Source organism: Ursus maritimus, unplaced genomic scaffold (genome assembly GCF_017311325.1).
Source record: "Ursus maritimus isolate PB19 unplaced genomic scaffold, ASM1731132v1 scaffold_18, whole genome shotgun sequence".
In the NCBI taxonomy this organism is placed as follows: domain Eukaryota; kingdom Metazoa; phylum Chordata; class Mammalia; order Carnivora; family Ursidae; genus Ursus; species Ursus maritimus.
Window position 1 is genome coordinate 4,342,744 of NW_024424230.1, and position 23,635 is coordinate 4,366,378.

Below are 23,635 nucleotides of genomic sequence, written 5' to 3' on the forward strand. Positions count from 1 at the left end.
GGGGGTGATGAGAGGGAGCAATTAAATGACTGTGCGAACTGGCATCAGACAAACGGTATGCTATGACAATGATACTTGTGAGGACGGTGTGTTCCCAGTCTAAGACAAAGTGAACACTATTTTTGACAAGCCAGCTTGTTCAAGATACAATACACACTGCCTTTGTTATATCATCTTACTCAAAGAAGAAAACATCGTATAAAGATGAATACCCGACCTCCTTGTGCATCTTTACCACTCTCTGTAACAGGACCTCCTTCAGTGACAAGTGACCATCTAAACTCAAAAGGAATCAGGACAGACTCACCACCCGCGGTTCTCGAAATTATGGTCCACACATGCATGGCACTCAGAAAAGGATCAAAAACTGAATGACAGCATCGATCAGTTAATTAACGTTACTGCTTAAACATGTAAGCATTACTTCCCTTGTTAAAAAGCTGGTGACTAAAAACAGTGAAACCAGAGAATAGGAGATGAACTCAAACTAAACAGGAAGGAGGCCAGTGGGATAACCAGAAACAATGTCAACCCCAGAGTCAGGAGTCCTGGGTTCTCGTCTCCACTTGCCGGAAGTCACTTAAGACCCTGACCTGAACTGTTTCATCTGTCCCCCAGATGGATGAGACCAGACCACAGTGTGGGTCCTAAAACCTTACTTTCGAAACAAACTCCAGTGGCGATACTGCAATGTAACCACACTGCAAGTGTCCAGACCAGTGCAAATGTATGTTCTGAGGCACTGCAGGCCATAATATTAAACACGCGTGCTCACTCACTAATACGATGGTGAGAGTTACCAGATGTGTTAGCAACATGAGACCATTCTGGCTTCTTTCATTTACAGCAGCACTTTTAAAATAGATTAGGGAGGAAGATCTTATTAGGCAGATATTATAGGAAGGATCTCCCAGCTCCTTAAGAACCACACGTAAACCTAACAGTGTAGTTCTGATGTTAACTAACTCTCTGTCAGTCCTTCAAAACAACCATCCTTTGGTCCAGCTCGGTATCTTCCTATAGTGCCTCAACAGCAAACAGGGCTTTCCAAAACTGAATGGAAACAGCATTACAAAAACAGTATTCCAAAAATTCCTCGGTCTAGAGAGTAGCATTGGATGTGCTTGGAACTGTTGTTGTTCCTTGGCACTCTGGGAGTTAGGTAACAAAGACTCTGTGCTCATTCCTGCCTAAACGCTAGAACAAAGGCAGCAAGGGGAGCAGAGGGCTCCAGGGCCAAGGGGGAGCAGAGGGCTCCAGGGCCGACGGGGAGCAGAGGACATGGAGCCAGAGCCCAGGGGCACCTGAACTGTTCATGGGCTTGGAAATGAGGAAAGCACTCGAGGACGACGACGTAGCACAAGAATGCACATTACTCAGTATGTATCTTCAGACTGACGATGTTCCACCCCAGCTTCCGTTGCCCAGCCTCATGAACTGCAGGCGGAAACACACGGAAACACACCCATGTCCGACATCCTAGCTACACATGGATGTCTGGAGCATGGCCACATAATTATATGTCCTTATAATTATTATTTGGAACTACGCTGCCTTAGGTTATACGGAACCGGTATCAACCTGTTTTCATTACAATTATTCACAATCAAAAGCATCCCTAATTAAAATTACAAACAGTGAAATTCTCATAAAAATCACTTTGCAGCCAATTCCCAGGCCCCTCGATTCTGCAGCAGTGACTACCTTCCCAGCAAGCTCTACACCTCCTCCTTCCCCTATCTATTCACAGTCCAGAAAACTGTAAGAAAGCAGACAAGTCAAGGAGTGGCAGAAAGCAGTGGGCAAGGCCACCATTCAACACTGCCACATGGCACGGGCCTGTGGCCTGGCCTGGCCTGCCTCGCCCAGCTGCCCAGGCTATGCTACTTGCTTCACAATCTCACCTTGGCAGAGCTAAAGTCCTCTTGGGTACCCAACACACCATGCTCCTTCTCGAACATCCCCAAGCCCTGCCTCGAATGGGCTGCCCCTGGCTATCTAACTAACTCCCACTCACCCGCATATCGAATGCTAGCTATCCGATGAAATGTAACTCTGGGCATTGGTCCAGCGAGCCGTGGACATTTCTTTCTTTACCTGAGTTTTCTCCATCCATCTGAAGCACATATTATGTTGAGCTTTCTAACTCTATAGACTATGCGCACTGGCACATAGTGATGTTCCATAAATGTGTATTCAATATTTTTTTAAATCCTCCAATTCACGCCACCAGCCGCTTATACTCCAGGAATTTCCTGCAGTGTTAATATGGCGTGCTATTCTATTCTTCACTACTTTTGCTCTTTTGCTCCATCTACTAAAAATGTCCAAATTAGCCTTGTAAATACCTCCTCATCCTTTAAGGCCCAACTCAAACATAACCTCTAAAGGAAGCATTTCCTGCTGCTCCCAAGCACTCCCCACAGACCACTGTCCTTGTTCTTACTCCTACAGTGTGTCCCTTTTCCTGTCTGTTCCTCTTCCTCAGAGCACATGACTGCAAGGCCCCTGTACGGGCTGGTCACTGGGTCTGCACGGAGAGGAAACTCTCCAGAATGCGCCCAATGGGAAACAAATGAGTCCCTGAATCAGTGGCTATGCTTCCCTCTTATCTACATTTCCAACACCTCCTATATTCAGTATTAGACAAATCAAAGACCAAAACCCTCCAGAAAGTAAATGACTTTCAGAAACACATGAGCAGGAAGAGGGAAGGAAAAAACAGGTTAACCATCTCCCCACTCCCACCCCCCCACACACACACACAAATCATAGGACAGGCAAAGGAAACCCAAAGGACTGGCTCCCCCACCCCTCCCCATATTCCACTGTATGCATCAGGAGAGCTAAAGAACCCTAAGATTCCACAACTGGATTTTAAAATCACCACAAAATCATTTTAAAATAAAAATAAAGCAAAAATGACTTATGTCACTGAGATACGAATTTTTCACTGGAAAAGATCTTAGAGAGGCCAATGTTTTCAACTACAACACCAAGACATGACAATGTGCTCTACTTTGTTACAGACTGATCATACATACTGCCTTGAAATAAACCTATGCCTCACTCTTCCATGACAAAATTTCAAGAAAACACTATTATAACATGGAGAATAGGGTGGTGGTGGCAAAGCCCCCCCACTGTGAGGAGACAGGGGCCACAGCCTCCTCCTGTCTCTCCACCACTGTCCTAATCTTACCCCAGGTCTCTCCTGGATTTATAAGAGTTCACTGTAAAACACCTCAGAATCGTATCTGAGAAAGAGTGCTTTTTATTTTAATATTATAACTAAGATATCTTTTACACGTTCAGATTACAAAGTGATTTGTATATAAAATATATAAAACAATGTTCATTCACTAAATGGTATTTCAAGGACTTGAGCACCAGAGGGATAAACCAACAATGTTAATTTTGTATTCCTCACTGACAGGAAGAGAGACAGTAATCACTATGTGGCATTTCTAAATTTCAAACTAAAGGCAAAAATATATCATTAAACAAAAAGCTTTAAAATATTATATAGATAAAATATGTAATATACCCTTTATAATGAGTATTTGAATGTTAATTTAAATTTTTTACAAAACTGAGATGCTGTATTTTACACTGTTATAAGCATAATTCATGCCACAACATAAAACAAACTTTTTCTATCTATATCTCTTTAGCCAAAACAATCAGCTGAACCAAATGCTTATTTTATTTGGATACATCTGTAGATATGATGGGTGTAATTAATTGTTCAGCTAAAAATGCAATTCCAGGGTGCTTTTAATGATTTAGGTATACACAGCTTTAGTTCTCAGAACAGACTAAAAATAGTGATTTTAATTTATTCCTGCTGCCTACAATTACCCACAACCATGTATTTTTAAATATTTCCAGCCTATAAAAATTACTAATTTTTGCCACTTGTGTTTATCTGCATTTAGACTTTGATTTGGATAAATTAAGCTCTCAAGTGTTCCCTGCTTTATGAAACTCTGCATGTTGCACACTTCAACACAAATAAATGACTTGTACCATTAGAGGTTTAAATAATGTAATGTATTTCATGCTCAGCCTGAAGCTGGATTCCAATGAAGTTGCTAATGCACGTAATGATTAAGTGTAACTCAAATACTAACTGTGTTGTTGAAAACATGACAGGCAATAATTTGGTCTATTATATTCTGCCATTTAATTGCCTAGTACAGACATTCTCTGACACATTATGAAGCAATGATTTACAATTATTCAAGCTGCAAAGGTCAGAAAGTGACATTATAATCATCTACACAGAGATCCCTTCTAATGCACAAAAACTAGGTAATGCCACACACACACACAAAAAGAGTTTCACTGCATTAGTAACTTTCTATTTAAGGTTTCTTAAACCAAATTAGAATAAACAGCTCATAAGCACATGAATACACAATAGAAAATGTCTAGAATCTTTCCATGAACCCAGAGGTGACGGATTGAGAAAATGCCCTTATTCTCTCCCGATTAGGTAAGTTCTACTCAACTACTTAACTCTACACACAAGATTCAAGACCAGACACAGGGAAGTCAATCAGAAAAATAACAGGATCCCCAGACCCGGCGTCCTGGTGTCTCTGTGCGGAGCGGCATGCAGCCGTCAGCTGGCAGCTCTGAGGCTTTCGCAAATCGCAGGCCACTTACTAGTCTGCTACTAACTCTCTCTCTCGCTCTTTCTTTTTTTAAGTAACTGGTCATGAAAAACAAAAACAGTAACCTAAGCTCATCAATTTTTACCCCTCTTGTCCTAATGAAAAGACAATACTATCTTCATCTGTCTAGGCACCTAATTCCATTATAGCATGTTCAATTTGTAATCACTCAAGTGCAATAAATTATCAACACATAAAGAACAATGGAGAAGAGTAATAAAATTATTTAAAACAACGCTCTAATGTGAGAAAAGTGAAACAGAGAAAGAGATACAAAAACAGACTGAATACCACAATGTTAAAGGAAAATACCGTGCAAGCAACTTTTTAAAAGCAGAAAACAGAAGTGGCTAGGGGCTGGAAGGAGGTAAGTTACAGTTATTACATTCTGATGAGAACAGCCTAGAGAGAAAAAAACAAGTACAAATTAAAGTCAGTAACCAAAATAACAGATATTGCAAAAAGCAGAGAATTTTTTTTTAAAAAAGGGACAGTTAAAAGGAAGGAAAACAGCGGTCTACCATTACTAGTGCATAATTTGAGTCCATCACTAAAAATGCTTTTAATCTCAAGTCCACCATCTGTACAATGGGAATAATAAATAGGAGATGAACAACCTCATGACACCAAGAGATCAACAGAAGAAGTGAACGTTAAGGTGAAGAGCAGAACCAGCATTGCATCAGTATTATTTACTGCTCATAGTACTGCATATACTATTACGTGGATGTACACACACAGACACAGAGAAAATTACATTTAAATAGATCTAACAAAACACAGTGTCCGTAAGCCACTGAGATTTCAAATTATTTTTTTAGTAGTCAAAGGTAGAGATCATTGATTCAGTAAAAATATGTGTTTAACCTATTTTTAAGCATATGTTCCCAAGAAAATTATTAACTTCTGTATCGAGATGCTTTCTCTTATTTCTTATCCTCACCCCACTAGCCCCACATCAGACCCACAGCACATGTTCATATAAACTGCCCATTAAGTGCTCACTATAAACACACCTATACTGTATAAAATTCCTGCTGAGATCACATTCAGCTATAAGAAAAACATTAGGAAACTGTACTCTTCAAAAACTGCTCCTCTTAAAAGTGAAAGTAAAATCAAAGGTTTTTAAATGAAGTTATCAATAACAGGTTCTTAAAACAGGAATTGCAAAGCAACACATATCTGAAATTTTCACTGCAACATGAACACATAAAGCATGGGTACACGAAAGTGAAATCCTGAATTCTGAACCCTAGGTACCTGGCAGGAATTAGACACCTAACACATTCAACTGCGTTACAGACTAACTTACATCCATGATATACTGCAGCTAGGATTTGTTGCAGATGAAGTGGAGAAAATGAATCTTTAAGCTCGATTTTAAGATAAAAGAAAATGAGTGTGGGTCCAAACACCTGAAGTAAAAGTTTACAAGGCAAATCTTTGTCAAGGGAGTAGCTAATGCGCAAGTCAAACTCAGCCTCAGTAGAAGTAGTCAGGATACATATCTGATGAGCACCCACAACCTTCTTATATAAAGATAAGAAAAACAAGTCAGTTACAAGTAACCTAAACCATTAACACTGAGCTCAGTTCAACAAAACGTACTGTCATTTTCATCAATTTCCCTATAAAATATGAGTTTTTTCCAAGAAAAGCAAGAGGTTACTAAGACAAAATAATACAACAGTGTGAGCAATAATTTCATTTTTAAAATGTGCCTGCTCAGTTATTTCTATACATTATTACTCAATCAGAACTCTTTGAAAACAGTTTCTCTCTTACAACTCAGGTAATGAAAGGTTATTCATAAAATCCTAAGGGGCAGAGATGAAGGTACTGACTACTGCAGAAAGAAAAACACAGTGCAGGACCTTCTGTTTGTGACAAAATTATAGAGTTAATGTTCCTGAAAGATCACGTCACCTTTTAAAGCATGATTTTTTTAAAAGGTAAAATTTATAGCAATGAAAGCTAATGAAGAAACGCAGCATGAGCTGCTTATGCTCAGGAACTAATAGGTCCACTGAGCATTTCTAGGATTATTTAGCCATCAATGATAATGAATTGACATTGTCACTAATGTTAATGTACCAATGCTCTCTACCGCCACTAACCTGATAGCCAATTCTTGCTTTCTTCTATGTTTCTCACTTTAGCTTTTAACCTACATATTGCCCTATCCCTTCAAAACACACGAAATACAGATGCCCTATGGTACTTTTTCTTTACCATTAAAGGATTCTAACTCATTATTGTTCTGTTTCAACTCCAGAGACCAAAAGGCCTTCTTCAATCTACTGCAATTCTTCAGAACAAAAGTTCTGAAGCTCCACTGTGAAAATATCTACCCTATGGAAATTATTATATCACCTTTAAATCAAATTTCACTTAAAAAAATTAAGAGAACTATTATTTCAAAGTCAAGTAAAATTAAATGACTACCATAATGTTAAAAGGTACGATTTTGAAATCTAGATTGCTTTCTCTATGCACATACACATGGAGACTTCTAGGACAGCAGTATGAAACTCAATATATCTCTCTGTATTTATAATTCTTTATCTTGGGAATCAAGTATGTAAACCACTTAACACTTCAGTGGTGTGTGGTAAGCAGTGAGCTAAGCAAAGTGCGCACTATTTAAACCGGACCATCAAAGCCAATCGATCGTGTATTGTTTTGGATGCCACCTATGCCAGAAACTGTTCTCTGATAAACTTTCTTCTTCTCCTTCCCCAGACTTAGTAACCCTAATTAAAAAAAAAAAAAAAAAAAAAAAAGGATGGAATTAGATTTCTAATAATAGAGCTTGCAAAAGCTGCTTAATTATTTTGAAGAAATGAGGAAGAAACTGCTGATTGCCCCCTAACAGCAAATGTCCGCTGGAGTCAGGCCCTTCCTCTTTCCTATAACTCATATGGTAAAAAAACAATAAATGAGGTATCTTTTAAAATTCCAAGACCTAGAGCAATTAAACTGAACCATTTGGCACTCGACCCTCGCAGCTAAAATCAGTAGCAACAAAACTCATTCTCCCACTGATCTTCCGGGGGCTTTAGGGCAAAGGTTCATCTTCATTTACTTTAGCTGCAACTCACTGAACCATCAATTCTGCCAATGAATAAATCACAGACCACGGTTAATAAAACTGCTTGTGAAGTTATCTGTAAAACTATCTTAAGGGTCAAAAAATGCAACGGCATCCTGGAATGAAATGTACTGTCCAACAAAAGACAGGAGCTGATTTTGACTTTAAAAGATATTTACTCGGTAGTGCCAACCAGAAGAACCTTCCCCTAAAAAAGGAAACCTACCCTAACGTGTGCACACTGCATAACTGAACTGAACCCGCAGTACTTAGGGAACCAGCCACAAAAACTGCAGGGTTCTCAGGTTCCACAGAAAGTGTTTTCAGATGATGCGCTTACTTGTTAATTTCTCTAGATTAATAGCATTAAAATATGTTTTTAATCAGAGGTAGGGTATTAAAAACCAGCTCTCAATGTCCTATGATATACCATAGATGTCACGGCATTTTAAAACCTTTTAAACATTTCTGCTAAATTAATTAGTTGTGCATTAAGGCATCTCAGTGCTTCCTATTAAACCCAACACATCTGAGTGACAGTTTAACACCGTGAATGGTTCTTTAGAGGAAGAGCCGTTAACTAAAAATGGAAAACAACAAGTTTTGAAATAAAGTTACACAAAAACACACATTATGCACTGCTGATTTAAGCTTCATCTCTGTAACAATCAGTAACCAGTTGTCCAAAATTAAATCTTTTTCTGCCTTTCTCCTTATGGAGTATGTCCAGTCTATCCAAAGAGCCATTAATCTGATTAAAATGAAAGCAGTATAGCAAAAGAAAGAAAAAACATACATACATATACACTCCTAAAGCTGTATTATGTATTTTTTTTTATGTCTTTAAATGGAATTTACAGTTCTCCCTGGCAATGTGAATGAACATCCTATAATTTAGTCAATTTACAGATTACAGGTTCAAATTGACCTTGTAGCCCATAAAATTGCTCATCTTCAGTAGAGGATTAGAAGTGGGAGAAGAATGTCATAACTGTATTTAAGGAATTTACCATAACAATGGAAAGGAGGATACGCATGCATAATTTTAGCCACTCTTACTCATATCAGTTTTGAATTCTGAAACAATGGCTATCCTGCACATGCTTCCTGGTTCACCACGGTAGAGATGGTTTCAATTTACTCACCCACAGACGTGACACTTGTATTCCCTCATCCCAAGGTGCCTTTTGACATGGTTTCTGGCATCGCCAAGCTGAGCTGTTGCAAAATGGCATATCTTGCACTTGAATGGTTTTGATCCTAAGTAAATTTAACATAAAATATGATTTGAATTTGAATAATACATTACTGATAGTTTAAAAAGAGGCCTAGATCTTAAATCATACTTTTCATCTGTTTAGAAATCTCTGGCCCCAAAATGGAATATCTGCATTCCTTTCTAACTTGAATAGACCTGCATTCCATAATTATTCCACCAAGAAGACTTTAATGTTTCAGTGAGTGTTCCTAACTTTCAATAACATTTTTAAGATTTAAAGTCAAAAGTGATACAGTTGAGCAGTACTAAGTAGGTAAGATGAGCTAAATAATTTTAAATATTTTTCGAATGATTTGCAAAAATATCTTTTAAAGTCATTTAACATTTAAAAAGGAGCATTATAAAAACACATGCATACAGAGTAGCGGGTATTTTGTAAAGTATATTTATCATCAAATAAATTTCTCAGTGGCCACCTCCTTTCTTCATATTTCTGCAGCTTTGATTTTACTCACATTAAGAACGGCATTTCAGATTTTTTTTCTGACATTTTTCCCAAATGATTCACTACACTACTATTTTAATAGCACACAATGTAAGACTATACAATGGATAAATTATTTGCTTTTATGATCATTTTATAGTCAAAAATCTGTGATGATTCTGCAAACCAGCAGTACTGACACTTTATTTATTGATTTCAAGAACAAATATTTCAACATAAAAAGCACAGTACCACAATTTTTTTTTTAATTTCACAAAGATTAACCTATACTCAAATATGAGAAAACAAAATAATTCCAGCATTGACAAACCTACTGTCAGGAACAGATAGAATGTAACTGGAACATAGTTACTAACGGATAATCAGTACCCACATTAATGAGAAGCAACATTCCTTTAAGCGCATCATGTATATACCATTTTTCAATTTTCTAACCACTGAATCCTCAAATAAATAAATCAAATCATAAAAATCACAGTCTAAAATCAGTACAATATGTTTCCATTTCCAGATCTTTCGTATCACGTTTAGTACCTATTTGGTGAAATACCTCTTCTAATATAGACAGAATATGATATATGTGAACTTCAATAAATATACAAAAAGAGCTCAAATAAAAAAATTGCAATAAATCATATTTGATCAATGAACCTTTGTGCAGTGCCCTTGAAAAAAATAATCCTCCAAGAATACTTTGTTGAAATTGAAGCACTCAGTAAAAAATTTTAGAGTCTTAAATTTCAATTTAATTCCCAAAAGCTGACAAAAAAAGTGAAGCATTTAATTTTAATCTTCTAACAGAAATAAAAAAGTCAACAGGACTAAGCACGGGCAGACAAGGTTGAATATTTCACAGTTCAATGACAATGAAGCCAGATCTCTTAATACCTCCATTTCTACTGTTAGAAGTAGATGTAAAATATATTTAGCACCTGAATGGTTATATCTAGTCAGCTTTATATGTTTAAATGTCAAAAGCAGGTTGAGGCTGCAGCTTACAGCAATCACATTCTATCAATCACATTAGAAACTACAGTTTATTTAAATGATTCTGATAAAACTAAGCCTATCACTATCTGGAAACATCTCATCTCGACACAGAATTCTATAAAAGGACATAGAACCAGATTACCTGCACTTTAAATTGAAATGCATTAAAGGTAATAAGGCAATTAGGAAATTATTAATTAACAATAACATCAGGACTCCAACCAAAGAAAATAAAGCTCTCAACATTTGCATTAGTTTGGGTGAAAGCATTTCAAATCTCCTGTGGATCTAGGTTTTCGTCATGCTCCCACTGCACTGCCACTGTGATGAGTCCCTCCTGTGTGAGCACAGGTGCCACAGGGGCTGGGTGAGAACCTTTCAAGTTACTCTACGTGGCTCTTTGGTGGAAAGCTCTAGTTCCTCACTGCTAGTGTGTTGACAACACATAAATGAGTTATTCTGTTGACTGCATTTGTGCAGAAATCACAGAGGTCCTGACTATTTTTCACATCTTATATTCAAAACAGACTGTGTTAACATCTCCTTTCTGTGCCATAAAAATTCCAGGGAAGCGGAGATAATACTTTTCTGCATAAGGAAAAAAAAAAGGTCCTCTTTTTTCTAACAATGTTTCCAGTTTTAAGCTTGCTAGGCACATCCCAAAATGAATCCAGGCATACTATTTATAAGGCAAAATTTGTAAACCCACGTATCTAAATTTGTCTTTCTTGCAAGTGTATCGTGATTATTATAAACTGTCAATATTATTTAGTTCCATTCCTGGAAACAGCATTATCCACAGGTTTTCTTCTTTTCACCTGGCCTCTGATGTTTTTTGAAAGGGAAAAAACAAAAAAGACCCTCGAGCTTTCTGGCACTTTACAATTTTACCAAAAGAATTCCAAAGATTTTTAAAACTAAACCTTTACTCAGACCTACAACAGCCATTCCTCACCATCACTCACAGCTAATTGCTATGCATACGTGGATGTGAGATGAACGTTAAAAAAATGATAGTCAAACTTTAGGTCTTAAAGAACTAATGCTTCTCCACAGTAGCCTCAATGCCACAACCCTCCCTAAAGGCTGAACACTTCATTCCGTCCTTCACTCATTCATTCACTGAGTAACACAGTGAACCCACACAGTGGGGGCGCAAAGATGAAGAGTGAACAGAGTGGAGCCCAGGCTCTCACTAGGCGTGGAGTCAACAGACCAACTCTCCTCACCGTCTCTTCTCAAGCGGACTCAGCTTCTGAACTGTCAGGTACATACTAAGTTAAACACGACCAGCCCCCATGTGAGACTTTTTCAGTGAAGTCACACAACTCCCTATCTCCCTGTGTGTGAACATTTCCAAACAGCACAAGTGACCCCGTGTGCTCAGAACATCAAATGAAGGGCTTCCGACAGTCTTCTAGTTGAATGACATCTGCCAGCCACGTCCTATGAAAGGAAAGCTCTAACCAACAGAATAATGCAGGAGAGAAAATGAACAGCTGTCTCTGCACTCCTAAAATAAGGGAAGGGGAAAGGCGACACTGGTCATACTGATGACTTCACACAAGCAAAGGCACAGGAAAACTCTGGGGTGCTTTTTTCCTACAATTCTTGAAAACCCAAACTCATTTATTTCTTAGAGTGCCGCTTTTATCGTGCTAAGGATGGGAAGAAAAGGTGACATAAAATATAGAGTAAATCACAAAATATGAAAACAGGGATTGGAAGAGTAAGTCCTTTTCCAGTTAACCATTAATAACAGTCCCCACATTACTACTTCATGGACATAAGCAAAATACCAGAAAAGCAATTCATTTTAAGATGCCCCAAGGAAAAAAAAGCAAAAAACAAAAAACAAAAAAACCTTGGATTAAAACCGGGAGAGCAACATCCCCCCAAAAGTGGCTTGCCAAACTGAAATGGTAGACTGGCGCTGTGTTCTGAGGAGCAGGACTGATTGGGGTGCTTCGGAACATGATAAAAATGTACTTGCTGATAAGCCCAACAGAAGATGTTAAAAAGTATGCTAACTTTTACTAAATGTTACAATCAATGATGTAACTTATATAAGTAGGGTTACTTTGTCACATATTGATAGTTACCTCACTTTCACATCCACATTAACTTGATTTTAAATGCAATTAATACATATAGTCAAGGAAGACTAATGGACTACATTCTGCACTTAACCTAGCGGACGTTTTCAAATGGCACAAGTGACCAGTGCAAACCTATTTTGCATTGTAAACGACTAAATAAATCTTAATGGATTAAGAATGATCAGCTATCAACACACAAGGGAAATTAAGTGCTGAAATGCCTACATTGATTATTTTAAATTATTAGCCTTACTCTGTTCTTGAATTTGTATGCTTTTAGCGAGCTTTAACACATTTACAAGACTTATTGACTATAATTACAAGAGAATTCAAGTAATGGACACATCAATTATAAGCAACATGTCTTGACCAGACAGTTGCATAAAGAATTCTAAAAAGAGGTCCATTAGCATCTTCCTCTTAGTTTTATTCAGTTTTTATCTGCCTTTAGAGGACATGCTAAGAAAGTACATACCTTCTACACACGTGAACAAGCCTGACTTCTAAAAGCCAGATCACTCCATAAAGTGAGCAAACATCGTACTGACAGAGGTATTAATAATGCCAAGAAATCAGTATTTGGATTTACTCCGCACCCAACAATAGCTCCACTGCATGAAGAGTTGGGACCAAGAGTACAATGTTTGTATTTACCTAGATTAATCTTCTGCAGGTTGCCCTCTTACTTTCTTCAGTGAAAAACTTCTATCTATCTTTAATCTCCCTAAACTAGTAATGTTTCATACTCTTTTGTCTTCCTCCTTGTAACCATGCACTAAGTTTCAAAAACTGCATGAATTTAAAGTATAGCTTTAATAATAAGCCATTATTTAAAAGTACAGTAAAATAAACCTTACAGTTTTAATGAAAATATGTTCATTGAAATGTGAATTTATTATTCAAATCCACTCATAAATTCAACCATGGAGACAGAACTTGTCTAAGCAGAGCACAATGATTTAGAAAAGCTGTCTATTTAAAATAAAGAATGTATGGCAGGTTTATAGAAACAGTGCAGTGAATTTTTACATAAATTTAGAACAGTGGCTTATGCATTTTCCACACAAAAAAAAAAAAAGTTTAAAAAAATTTCCACCCCAAATTAAACATTAAAATGGAACACTACATTTGACAGAGCACAGAAACTAAATCAGGTGCTGCCTTCATGAAAACCAAATCCCCAGGACATATTAACTTTGAAAAGTGTTCACTAATTTTGATCCTTGAAAGTAGAATCTTGTTGCCTGGGAGTCACACTTCTTGATATAAACCATCTGGCAATGAATAATTTTAAATCCCTAAAATTCTAAGAAAATTTTTATTATTTCATTCCTCAAAAGCCATTTAATACATCCTCTGAAACCCACAGTGCCACTTAACAGCTACCTTGGCAAACCAAACAGTTAGGACTCAGAAGCAATGGAAAGCTGTTAAGAGACAGGACTCTAACAAAGGCATCAGAGGGGCAAGGCTTTTTGATAAAATGAAAAGAAATTTGTCGAATAACCTGCCCTGGAATCACTAAGGCTTAATTAACTTTGGAAACGTTAAATGTCAACACTGACTTGCGGCAGGTGGCCAGAGTGCCACCCAGTAAGGTCACGTGAGCCAGGGGGAAGGCCGACCAGCAAATCCAGCACGACTCCATATGCAGATGGGAACCAACACCCCCACTTTCTCCTTCGTTTGCACTTTACAGGTCAACAGGGGTTGGCGCGAGGGTACGTACCTGTATGAGTGCGAATGTGTGCTAGAAACGCCATCGAATTGCTACTTCGACACATCTTCCCGCAATACTTGCAAACATTTCCCTGATTTTCTTCTCTCTCGCGGTTGATTTGCTCAGTGTCTTCCACTATGTACTTGTTCACCTCCCGGAGCAGTTCTTCATGCTGCCCTTTAATATGCAGAAATAAATTCTGTTCTGAATCAAAGGGCTCTGTACACTTGACACATTTAAAGGTAGCCCCTCCCTCCGGAAGCTCCTCTACACTGGCCTGTTCGTTCCTCATGTGACCAGCACTGGCCAAATGCTGATGGAGATTGCTCTCCGTGTAGAACGATTTTCCGCACAGTAAACAATGAAAGTGTTTCTCTTTCGTAGGATGTTTCATGGCTATGTGAACATTCAGTCCACTCAAACCATCTGCTAAGAAGCCACAATCATCGCAACGAATTCGTGTGGATTCGCCGAAGGAACTACCTTCAGATTTCTTCTTTTTCACACCTTGAGCACCATCCTTTAAGGGCAACTCACTAATTCTCACACCTGTTGTTACCAGACCCTCTTCAGACGGGTCTAACAATTCTCCATCTTCAGAGTTCTTTATCCTTATTATGGAAGAATCAAATCGGCCAAAACTGTAGATGGCCTGTCCTTTGTCATCAATACTGATTATAGTCTCATAAACATCATTACTTTCAACTGTGCTATCAGAAGCTGGACCATTCTCTTCCAAAATAATTCTAGTGTCATGTTGGGAATTCATCAGAATTTCCTTGTTCTCCAGAACGGGGTCTTCTCGGATATCTTTCAAATCTTCTGAACTCCGCACACTCCCAACTTCGTTCTGACCACCACTTTCCAGGTTCAGCTCCTGCCTTGTCCTTGTCATCACATCGGGGACGGTGCCTTCAGCTGGGTGCCCTCCCCCGAGACCTCCAGGACACCTGTGTTTGCTAAGAGCTTTCTCTGCATTCTCCCCCGCCTGGCCGACATCGCTCTCGCCACGCGTGCTCACATCGCCAGTGTCATTCAACGTGCTGTGGGCTCTCTCTGCTGCCTCATCCACAGCTGAGCTTCCTGAATTTTCATTCTGAAATCTGCCTGCGGAGCCGCAGTTAGAGGAAATATTAAGGGACACCATCTCGTCAGGAGTCAGAGCTTTATCTCTGGCCAGGGGCGGCTGCAAAGTCTCACACAAGGAACGATCTTCACTGAGATTAGATTCTTCTTCAGTCTCAATCTCTACGGAGGTGGGAACACGGAGGACCTTAGACGTGTCTAGATTAGTATGCTTATCCAAAACACAACACTCAGCAGTACTTTTAGATTTCAGAATTTCTTCCGATGGCTGGTCTGAAAGTATCTGATATTCTTCAGAATTCTGTTGCTGCTGCTCTTCAGGGATAATGATATTTCTGGACACGTCTGCAGAACTTGCTTCTACATCAGAAGAGGTCAGGTAAGACTGCCTTTTCATCTTGTGTTTTTCTGTGGCTGCATGCCTGGTCATCTCTCGACGAGTCACTGCGTAGTAATCACAGGCCATGCAATAAAAAGCAAATTCTTTTGTATGTTTCCGTTTTATGTGCAGTTCTAGAGAAGCAGAAGAGTGAGCGTTAAAATCACAGTGTACACACTTGTTATCACTTGTACCCGTAATATCTCTCTGGGAGCACACGTCTGCCTGCTGGAGAGGGTCCTCTGGTTCTAGAGACATTTGTTCCTTTTTATCAGTAAGCAGACTGTTGACTTCCCCATCTGTAGGATGAAATACATTTTCAACTTCGACTTGAGTTGGATTTCCATGCTCTGCCACTGGCTTTTCTGAAGTGGAGGCATCTGATTCAGCTGACCTGTTAGCAAGTTCATCTGAACCTGCCGAGACGGCATTCTTTCTACAGGCTTCAAGGTTGCCCCCTTCCGGGCCAACAATGATATCTGAACTCTGTTTGCCGTTTGCCTCTATTTCTACACGTCCTTTATGTTTCTTAGTGGCACAATGACGCTCCATATCTCCCTTAGTTACAGTATAATACTTACACACTTTGCATAAATAACTATACTGGTGACTGTGTTTTCGTCGAATGTGAACAGTCAGGTTTGTAATACTAGAGGCCAAGAGACCACAATGAGAGCATGTCCTCGAGATGTTACCTTTGGGTCTCCCTCTCTTTGGAGCAGCGGTCGAAGCTCCTTCACCCTCTTTGGACGGTGGCGCCTCCTTGGTAGTCAGTAGGCTCTTTTCAAGATAGGAATGCTCCTGCAACTGCACACCTTCCACGTGGCCTTCAATCCTTCCGTGTCCAGAAATGTGAAACTCTTCTTTTTTGTCATTTGCACCTATACACACCCTTTCAATACACTCTTCAAAACTTAAGCCAATGTTGTTTTTCTTGGCGTTTTCAAGATGCTTGCTTCTCTTAATGTGCTTCTCCATTCCTTCCTTGCTCAGCGAATAAAGATTACATGCTTTACAAAGAAAGTGATAGTCCTGGCCATGCCGGAGCTTGATGTGTCTTGTGAGAACAGTGGAAGACCGAGTTTTATAAAAACACTTCTTACACTGAAACTGAGGCTTACTTGAATGCCTTAGTTCCTGCCCCTGGCTTCCCCTGGACTTAGCAGGTCCCTCCTGAGCTGCATTACCTGACTCACTCAGAGGATCTTTTGTATTTTCTGATTCTAAAGTACTTAAGGGTAAAGCCTGTAAAGCTAAATCACTGTTAAATGACTGGGAAGTCTTTGGTTCAACCAATAAACAAATATGCTTCTCGGTTGTTCTGTGTTCTTCCATGTCTTTCTCAGACAAGAAGAAGAGATTGCAAGGAGCGCAAAGAAAACCCATATTGTGCTTTTCCTTCATGTGGTCTCTGAGATTTAGTTCGTTCTCAGAAATAAATGAACAGCACTGACACCTGAGGCCAGTGGTGGTGTGCTGATGCTGGTGGTCATGCTTGTCCAAGTCCCCCCTCGACGTGCTGGAAAAGCCACACACCTGGCAGCAAAGCTTCACCTCTCCAGCGGGGCGCCTCTCCCCATGGCTCTCCACGTCTGTCCTATTTATCGCTGCTTCACCACAGTCTGTACAAGCACACATCTGATGGTCCGCAGCTGGCCTCACTGTCACAGAGCCAAAGGAACAGGCGACATGGGAGCTTTTGTCCTGCGTCAGGTCCGGGGTTTCCGGGGAAGTCACACACAGACTGTGGACACCACCGCTCATTTCTACGTGTTTGGTCACAGACTCTGCCTCACTTGTCTTCACCTGGGCTCTGAAGTGTTTCATATACATCCTCTGGGTGTCATTAGTTCCTCTTTTACTAATTCCTAAAAGATTAAACCTTTTCTTGGCCTGGGCTTTTAAAGTAAATGTGCCAGTTCGCCGTCGGAAGCTACTGCCCAACGTGAGGATGTTTCGCTCGGGTCTTGGTCTCGAGCTTGCACTGACACCGTGTGTTGCCTGTAGGGTATTTCTGGTAGCTTCCAATTTATCTAAGAGACCCTCTGAGCTTACCAACACTCCTAACTTTTTACTCCTACTCTGGTTTTCAGGATTTCGAGCTATACCAAGGGAAGTTATGTTTTCTTCAACAATCTCTACTTTTTCTGATGAAGCATTCCTGGACGGCATCATTTCAACAAGCAGCTCGCCGCTGCCTCCACTCTGCTTAGAAACACCTCCTCGGAAATCTTTAAATTTGCTTCCAACACTTCGTAATCCTTTTGAATCACTAGTCTTTGCTACTGGTTTAGAAGCCCTGGGTTTTACACAAACGTTTTTTGTTCCCATGGTACATGGTTTCTTAGGAAAGGGCTGTTTTGTTAAGATCTGTACAAATCCTCCACGAGCAGCAAGATTCTGACGCCGGAGGTGAGTTTTGCCAAGATAATGTGCATTCAACAGGTTTTCTTCCATGCACTGAAAGCCACAGAGATCACAAGAGAAGACCTGCTGCAGCCCGTGTGTCTGTCTGACGTGCACATGTAACGCTGCGCTGCTCTCTGCTTTGTGGCTACAGTGGCAGCACGCGTGCTCCTTAGACCGCTGCGTGTGGCATTCTGCGTGCTTCTCCAAATCCAAGCAAGAAGAAAACAAATGACCACATATGTTGCACTTGAGAACCGTATCTACATTTCCAATGGTACAACTAACACTGATCTCTTTCAGGGGGAAAGGAGATTCTCTTTCCAGATCAAGGGAAACCATTTCCTGAGCAGACTTTTTTTCAGGGTCTGTGTTCAGAGAAACAGCATCGATACTGCTAAAATTGCAAGGAGGGGAGAAGGCATTGGGAAGACAAGTGCCTCCTTCTGGACATTCACTCAGGAGGGTCTCCTTCGCTGTCTCACCTAACGGGATATGCACTTGTGGGACTGTGCTCTCAGAAGTTTCTAGCCCGGGAACGCCCTGCTCTTCAGGCTTGAGGTGCTCTGCCTCGGCTGATAATTTCATTCGCTTGGAAGCATGTCTGTTTCCATCTTCCACCAAAGTGACACTGCCACAGTGTGAGGGTTCTGAAAAGCCTCTTTTGCTGGTGGAATTCTCTGAGGAATTTGCTATCACATCAAATACGGGCCCACAATCTACATCATGAGATGAAGAATTTCTCGAGTCTCTTGCTTCTTTGTTTCTGTTTTCATCCTCATCGTTCTCTGGCTTCTTCTCAGTATCCATCATCAGTACCGTGCTGACAATGTTTCTTCTGCCAGGGCGGCTCACTTGGCACTCATAACCTGCGCAGAAAATAAACACGTTGTTAAACCTCTGAACATAGAGAACACACACACGTATTTCATCCGAAAGTCCACATAAAGTGACACACTGAATGAAAAAAAAGATCATAGCCTCAAGATTTCCTTTATATTGAGATGAACTTGATGCCATGCGTGAAGTCCTTATGAAAAGGACGAAGTCAGATCTGGGGCACAGCATCGCCACGCTGTTGACTCAGCAAGCAACACTACGGCATCTCTGATGGAAGAAGTGTTCTCAGCCAGCTTGCAAAAAAACTCCCATGAGTCAATTCTCTTTACTAGTACACTTCAGCTTACTAATTTTTTTTTAAAACAGAGAAGCTGTCTTTTCAAATTTCATTTCAGTGAAACCCCGTCTGTAAAACAGATTAAACAAGCCAGGTAGTCAGGCCTTCCCCTCCGCAGTCTCCCAACCGAAGTCCAAGCCCCAGTGGAAAACTTAAAAACAACTGCTTCATCCTTTTTTCCCCTGCAGCGACGAGCCTTGCCATGATTTTTCTAAATATATCCTAATTAACAACATGCACATTCTCATCGCACATCACTACTCCTGCTCTAACTCTCCCGCCAATGAAAAACCCCTCCTATTCCCACTGTCAATCACGGGTTTCCTCATCTAACAGCCGTTCTGTACCGTCAGAAGGTTAATGACAAACGGAAATGTCAGCAAGACAGCAGGATTAATGAAGCAAATTTTGGGGGGAGAAAAGAATTTCACTGAATAAAATGTTTTAAAATCAATAATATTGATTTTATTTTTCATTATGCTATTTAATTCAATTAAAACATATCATTTTCCATTTACTGTACACCAGGATTGGGATTTTGAGCTAAATGCCACTGGATTTGATGTGAATAAAAAACCATCAAATATTATGGCCTCAAAGTTAATGATAACTATTTTTAACTCTTTTAACTGCTTTTTTTTTCATAACAACCACAAACCAAATAAAGGCTTTTGCTTTGACTCTGCTAAAAGTGGGGAACAAAATATATTTATGTGATACAAAAGCATGAGCAACAAAGGAAAAAGTAGATAAACTGGGCTTTATCAAAATTAAAAACTTCAAATGACTGTATGCTTCAAAGGCTACAATCAAGATGAAAAAACCACCCACAAAGCAGGAAAACTTTTTGCAAATCACATACCTGACACAGGACTTAATCTAGAACATACAGTGAACTCTTACAACTCAAAGATAAAAAGATGAACCAATTTCTAAATGAACAAAGGGGCTCACTATACATTTCTCCAAAGAAGATACACAAACAGCCAAAAAGCACATGAAAACATACTCTATCTATCAGTAGCCATTAGAGAAATGCAAATCAAAACCATTATGTGGTACCATTTACTCATTAGGACGGCTAGAATCAAAACGTCAGACAGTAACAAGTGTTGGTAAGAACGTGGAGACATCAGAACAATCATACAAAGGCCAGCGGGGATGGAGAACGGTGATGGCACTTTGGAAAAGAGTCTGGTGGTCCCTCAAATGACTAAGCATGGAGTTACCACACAGCCCATCAATTCCACACTCAGGTACACGCTCAAGAGAAGTGAAAACGTATGTCCTTGCGAAAACTGGTACACAAATGTTTACAGCAGTATTAGTCATAACAGCCAGGAGGTGGAAACAACCGAAATGTTTATCAACGGATTAATGGAAAAACAAAATGAGGTACACCCATATCCACACAATGGAATATTCAGCCACAAAAAGGAGCAGTACTGACACACGCCACAGCATGCGTGAACCCTGGAAACGCTAACTGAAAGAAGCCAGTTACAAAAGACCACATAGCATAGGATTGCTTTCACAGGAAACGTCGGGAATAGGCACATCTATAGATACAGAAAGTGGGTCAGTGGTTCCTTAGGGCTGGGGAATGGGAGCAAGACAAGGGGTGAGAGCTCAAGAACACAGGGTTTCTTTCTGAGGTGATGAACATGTTCTGACGGTTGCACATGTCTGTGAATATACTTAAATCCATTAAATTGTAGTTCAAATGCATAACGTGTATGGTATGTGAATATCTCAATAAAGCTGCTTAAAAATACATAAACTGTCGTATATAATCTACAAACAAAAACATCTTGTGTGCGTTACTGTGTTACACTGTAAGAACAGAGCATACCATTCTTGTAAAAGAGTGAAAAAGATAAACGTACACAGTTTTGTTATACTTATGTTTACGGTTTCTCAGGATGTGATCCAGAAAATGTAAATTAAATAAGAGGTTAATAGATGTTTGAGCAGGAAAAACCAACCCCTGGTCAAATATGTTTAAGAAACTCTGGTTTGAACCAAAGTTTCTTTACCATAGGATATCTCAGCACACAGGCATTTCCCAAACCAATTTCATTACACAACTCATTATTTACAAAGAATCAAGAGACCAGTGGTTCCAAAGGACCCTTTAGAAAATGCTCCTTTAAATACAGCATTGGTTCTGCTATTCAACATTCATAATTAAAGAGTAAACAGAGAGGGGGAAATGAATCATGCATCTATCCCAAAAACGCCACCGAATGCCTACTATATGCCAAGTAATCTTGGTTGTAGATACTGGAATTACAGCAAACAACACAAAATCTCTGCCTTACATTGTAAAGAGTAAGACAATTTTTTTAATAGACATAATTGTCCAATCCAGAACACCTATTACTAGTCAAGAAGAGTCACAGGGATTGGACTTACTCTCATGCATGAAACAACTAAAAAAGAAAAAAACAGACAAAATCTATGAAACAACAGCATAACACTTTGGACATCAGAAACTAAAGGACAGTGATCAGAGATGAGACACAAATTAAGAGGAGTCCCAGCTTACAGCCTGGAGAAAGGACCCAGGCCACAGCATAATAACAGGGATCCTAGACAGAGCCCAGGGGTCTCCCAGTAGAGTTGAGGGGCAGCTAGACTCTGTAGCCGAGTCAGAGAGAGGAGAAGCACCAGAAAGAGAAGCCCAGAGACCTACAAGGGGCCCCTCATGGGTGTCCCTATCAAGATAGAGATCATGCTATCTTCCCAGAAAACTGTCTCCTGCCCCTCACACTCATCCCGGGTAACTCCCCCTCCCTGAGGCAACCATTGCCCAGTCTTCTTCTGCAATGAATTAGTCTCGCCTGTCCCAGAAGTTCATATAAATGGAATCAAATAGGCCTTTTGCGGGGAAGGGGGGGGTGTGGGCCTTCTTTGCTCAACACGATGTTTCTGCTGCGTGTACTCACAGCGCATGCACTCCACTTCAGTGAGAGCAGCGCTCAGTCCTATGGGTACACCACAACTCCGCGGACGGACACCTGAGCTGTTCCCCTTCTGCGGCTAGTATGATAAAGCCACTGTGAATATTCTCAAACAAGTCTTTTTACGAACATATATTTTCATTCCTTTTGTGTAAACACCTCGGGGTAGTAAGGCTGGACTGCAGGGGCAGATGTCTACGCTAATCTTACAAGAAACTATCTGCCTGATTTTCCTACACAGCCACCAGCAACATCAAGCATTCTGACTGATCCGCACATTCTCACCAATATTTGATGCTGTCAGTCTCTTCAATTTAAGTCATTCTGGTAGGTGTGTGTGGCTCTAATCTGCGCTTCGCTGGTGACTAGTGACGGTGCTGAACACTCCGTTACGCGCTCTAGGAAATGTCCGCTAGCCTTCTGCCTACTTCCTGCACAGGTTGTCTAGTTTATTATTGGGCCGGAGGAGCTGCTTATGTGCTCTGAATATAAATCCCCTGTCAGATACAGGTTTCACAAATATTTTCTCCCTTTTCCATTTATTAATGCCTTTTGATAATCAAAAGTTTTAAATTTTGATGAAATCAGTTTTGTTCCTGTTCCGGTTATCTGTATGTCTGGTTTATTTTCTGTCTCCCCATGCTAGAAAGTAAGGGCATGGTTTATTTTATCCACCTTACATCCCAAGAACTTAGAACAATTCCAAGCACATATGAGGTACTAGAACAAACAAATACCTCACTGTGATATAAGAAATGTCTCTTCTCTACGTATTTACAGGCAAAATGAAAAATGTCTGAGATATACTTCAAATCAGTCCAGTCCAGCAGAGGGGCATAGTGAAGGCTATGTGCTGACAATGATTAATGCTGAGTAACAGTTACATGGAAATTCAATCTACTATTCTACCAACTTTGTATATATCTATATATGTACATGCTTGAAAATGTCCATAACGTAACTTACGTTTAACATTTTTTAATGTTTTGTCTAAAATGGTGTGAATTTTCTTCCTTTCAATGAGGAGTGCAACCATCTCTTACCCTTCCAACAATGTTACGACACACTACTATACTACCCTCACTGTGGACACTAGCAGGAGTTTCATCCTTAGAAGCATAGGTACAGAGGGGCGCCTGAGTGGCTCAGCCATTAAGCATCTGCCTTCGGCTCAGGTCATGATCCCGGGGTCCTAGGATCAAGCCCTGCATCAGGCTCCCTGCTCGGCGGGAAGCCTGCTTCTCCCTCTCACACTCCTCTTGCTTGTGTTCCCTCTCTCACTGTCTCTCTCTGTCAAATAAATAAATAAATAAATCTT

The 23,635-nt window shown here is 39.9% G+C and overlaps 1 protein-coding gene across 1 annotated transcript in view; it reads right to left on the reverse strand.

The window, feature by feature from the left end:
* ZNF407 (zinc finger protein 407) overlaps positions 1-23,635 on the reverse strand; it is a 442,536-nt gene that overhangs the window by 394,493 nt on the left and 24,408 nt on the right. Inside the window, exons 2-3 of the mRNA XM_040632437.1 lie at positions 14,316-19,046; positions 8,919-9,033 (exon numbers count right to left, since the gene is read on the reverse strand). Coding sequence (XP_040488371.1) covers positions 8,919-9,033; positions 14,316-18,990 — 4,790 coding nt within the window. The 5' untranslated portion in view covers positions 18,991-19,046. The remainder of the gene's footprint in view (positions 1-8,918; positions 9,034-14,315; positions 19,047-23,635) is intronic.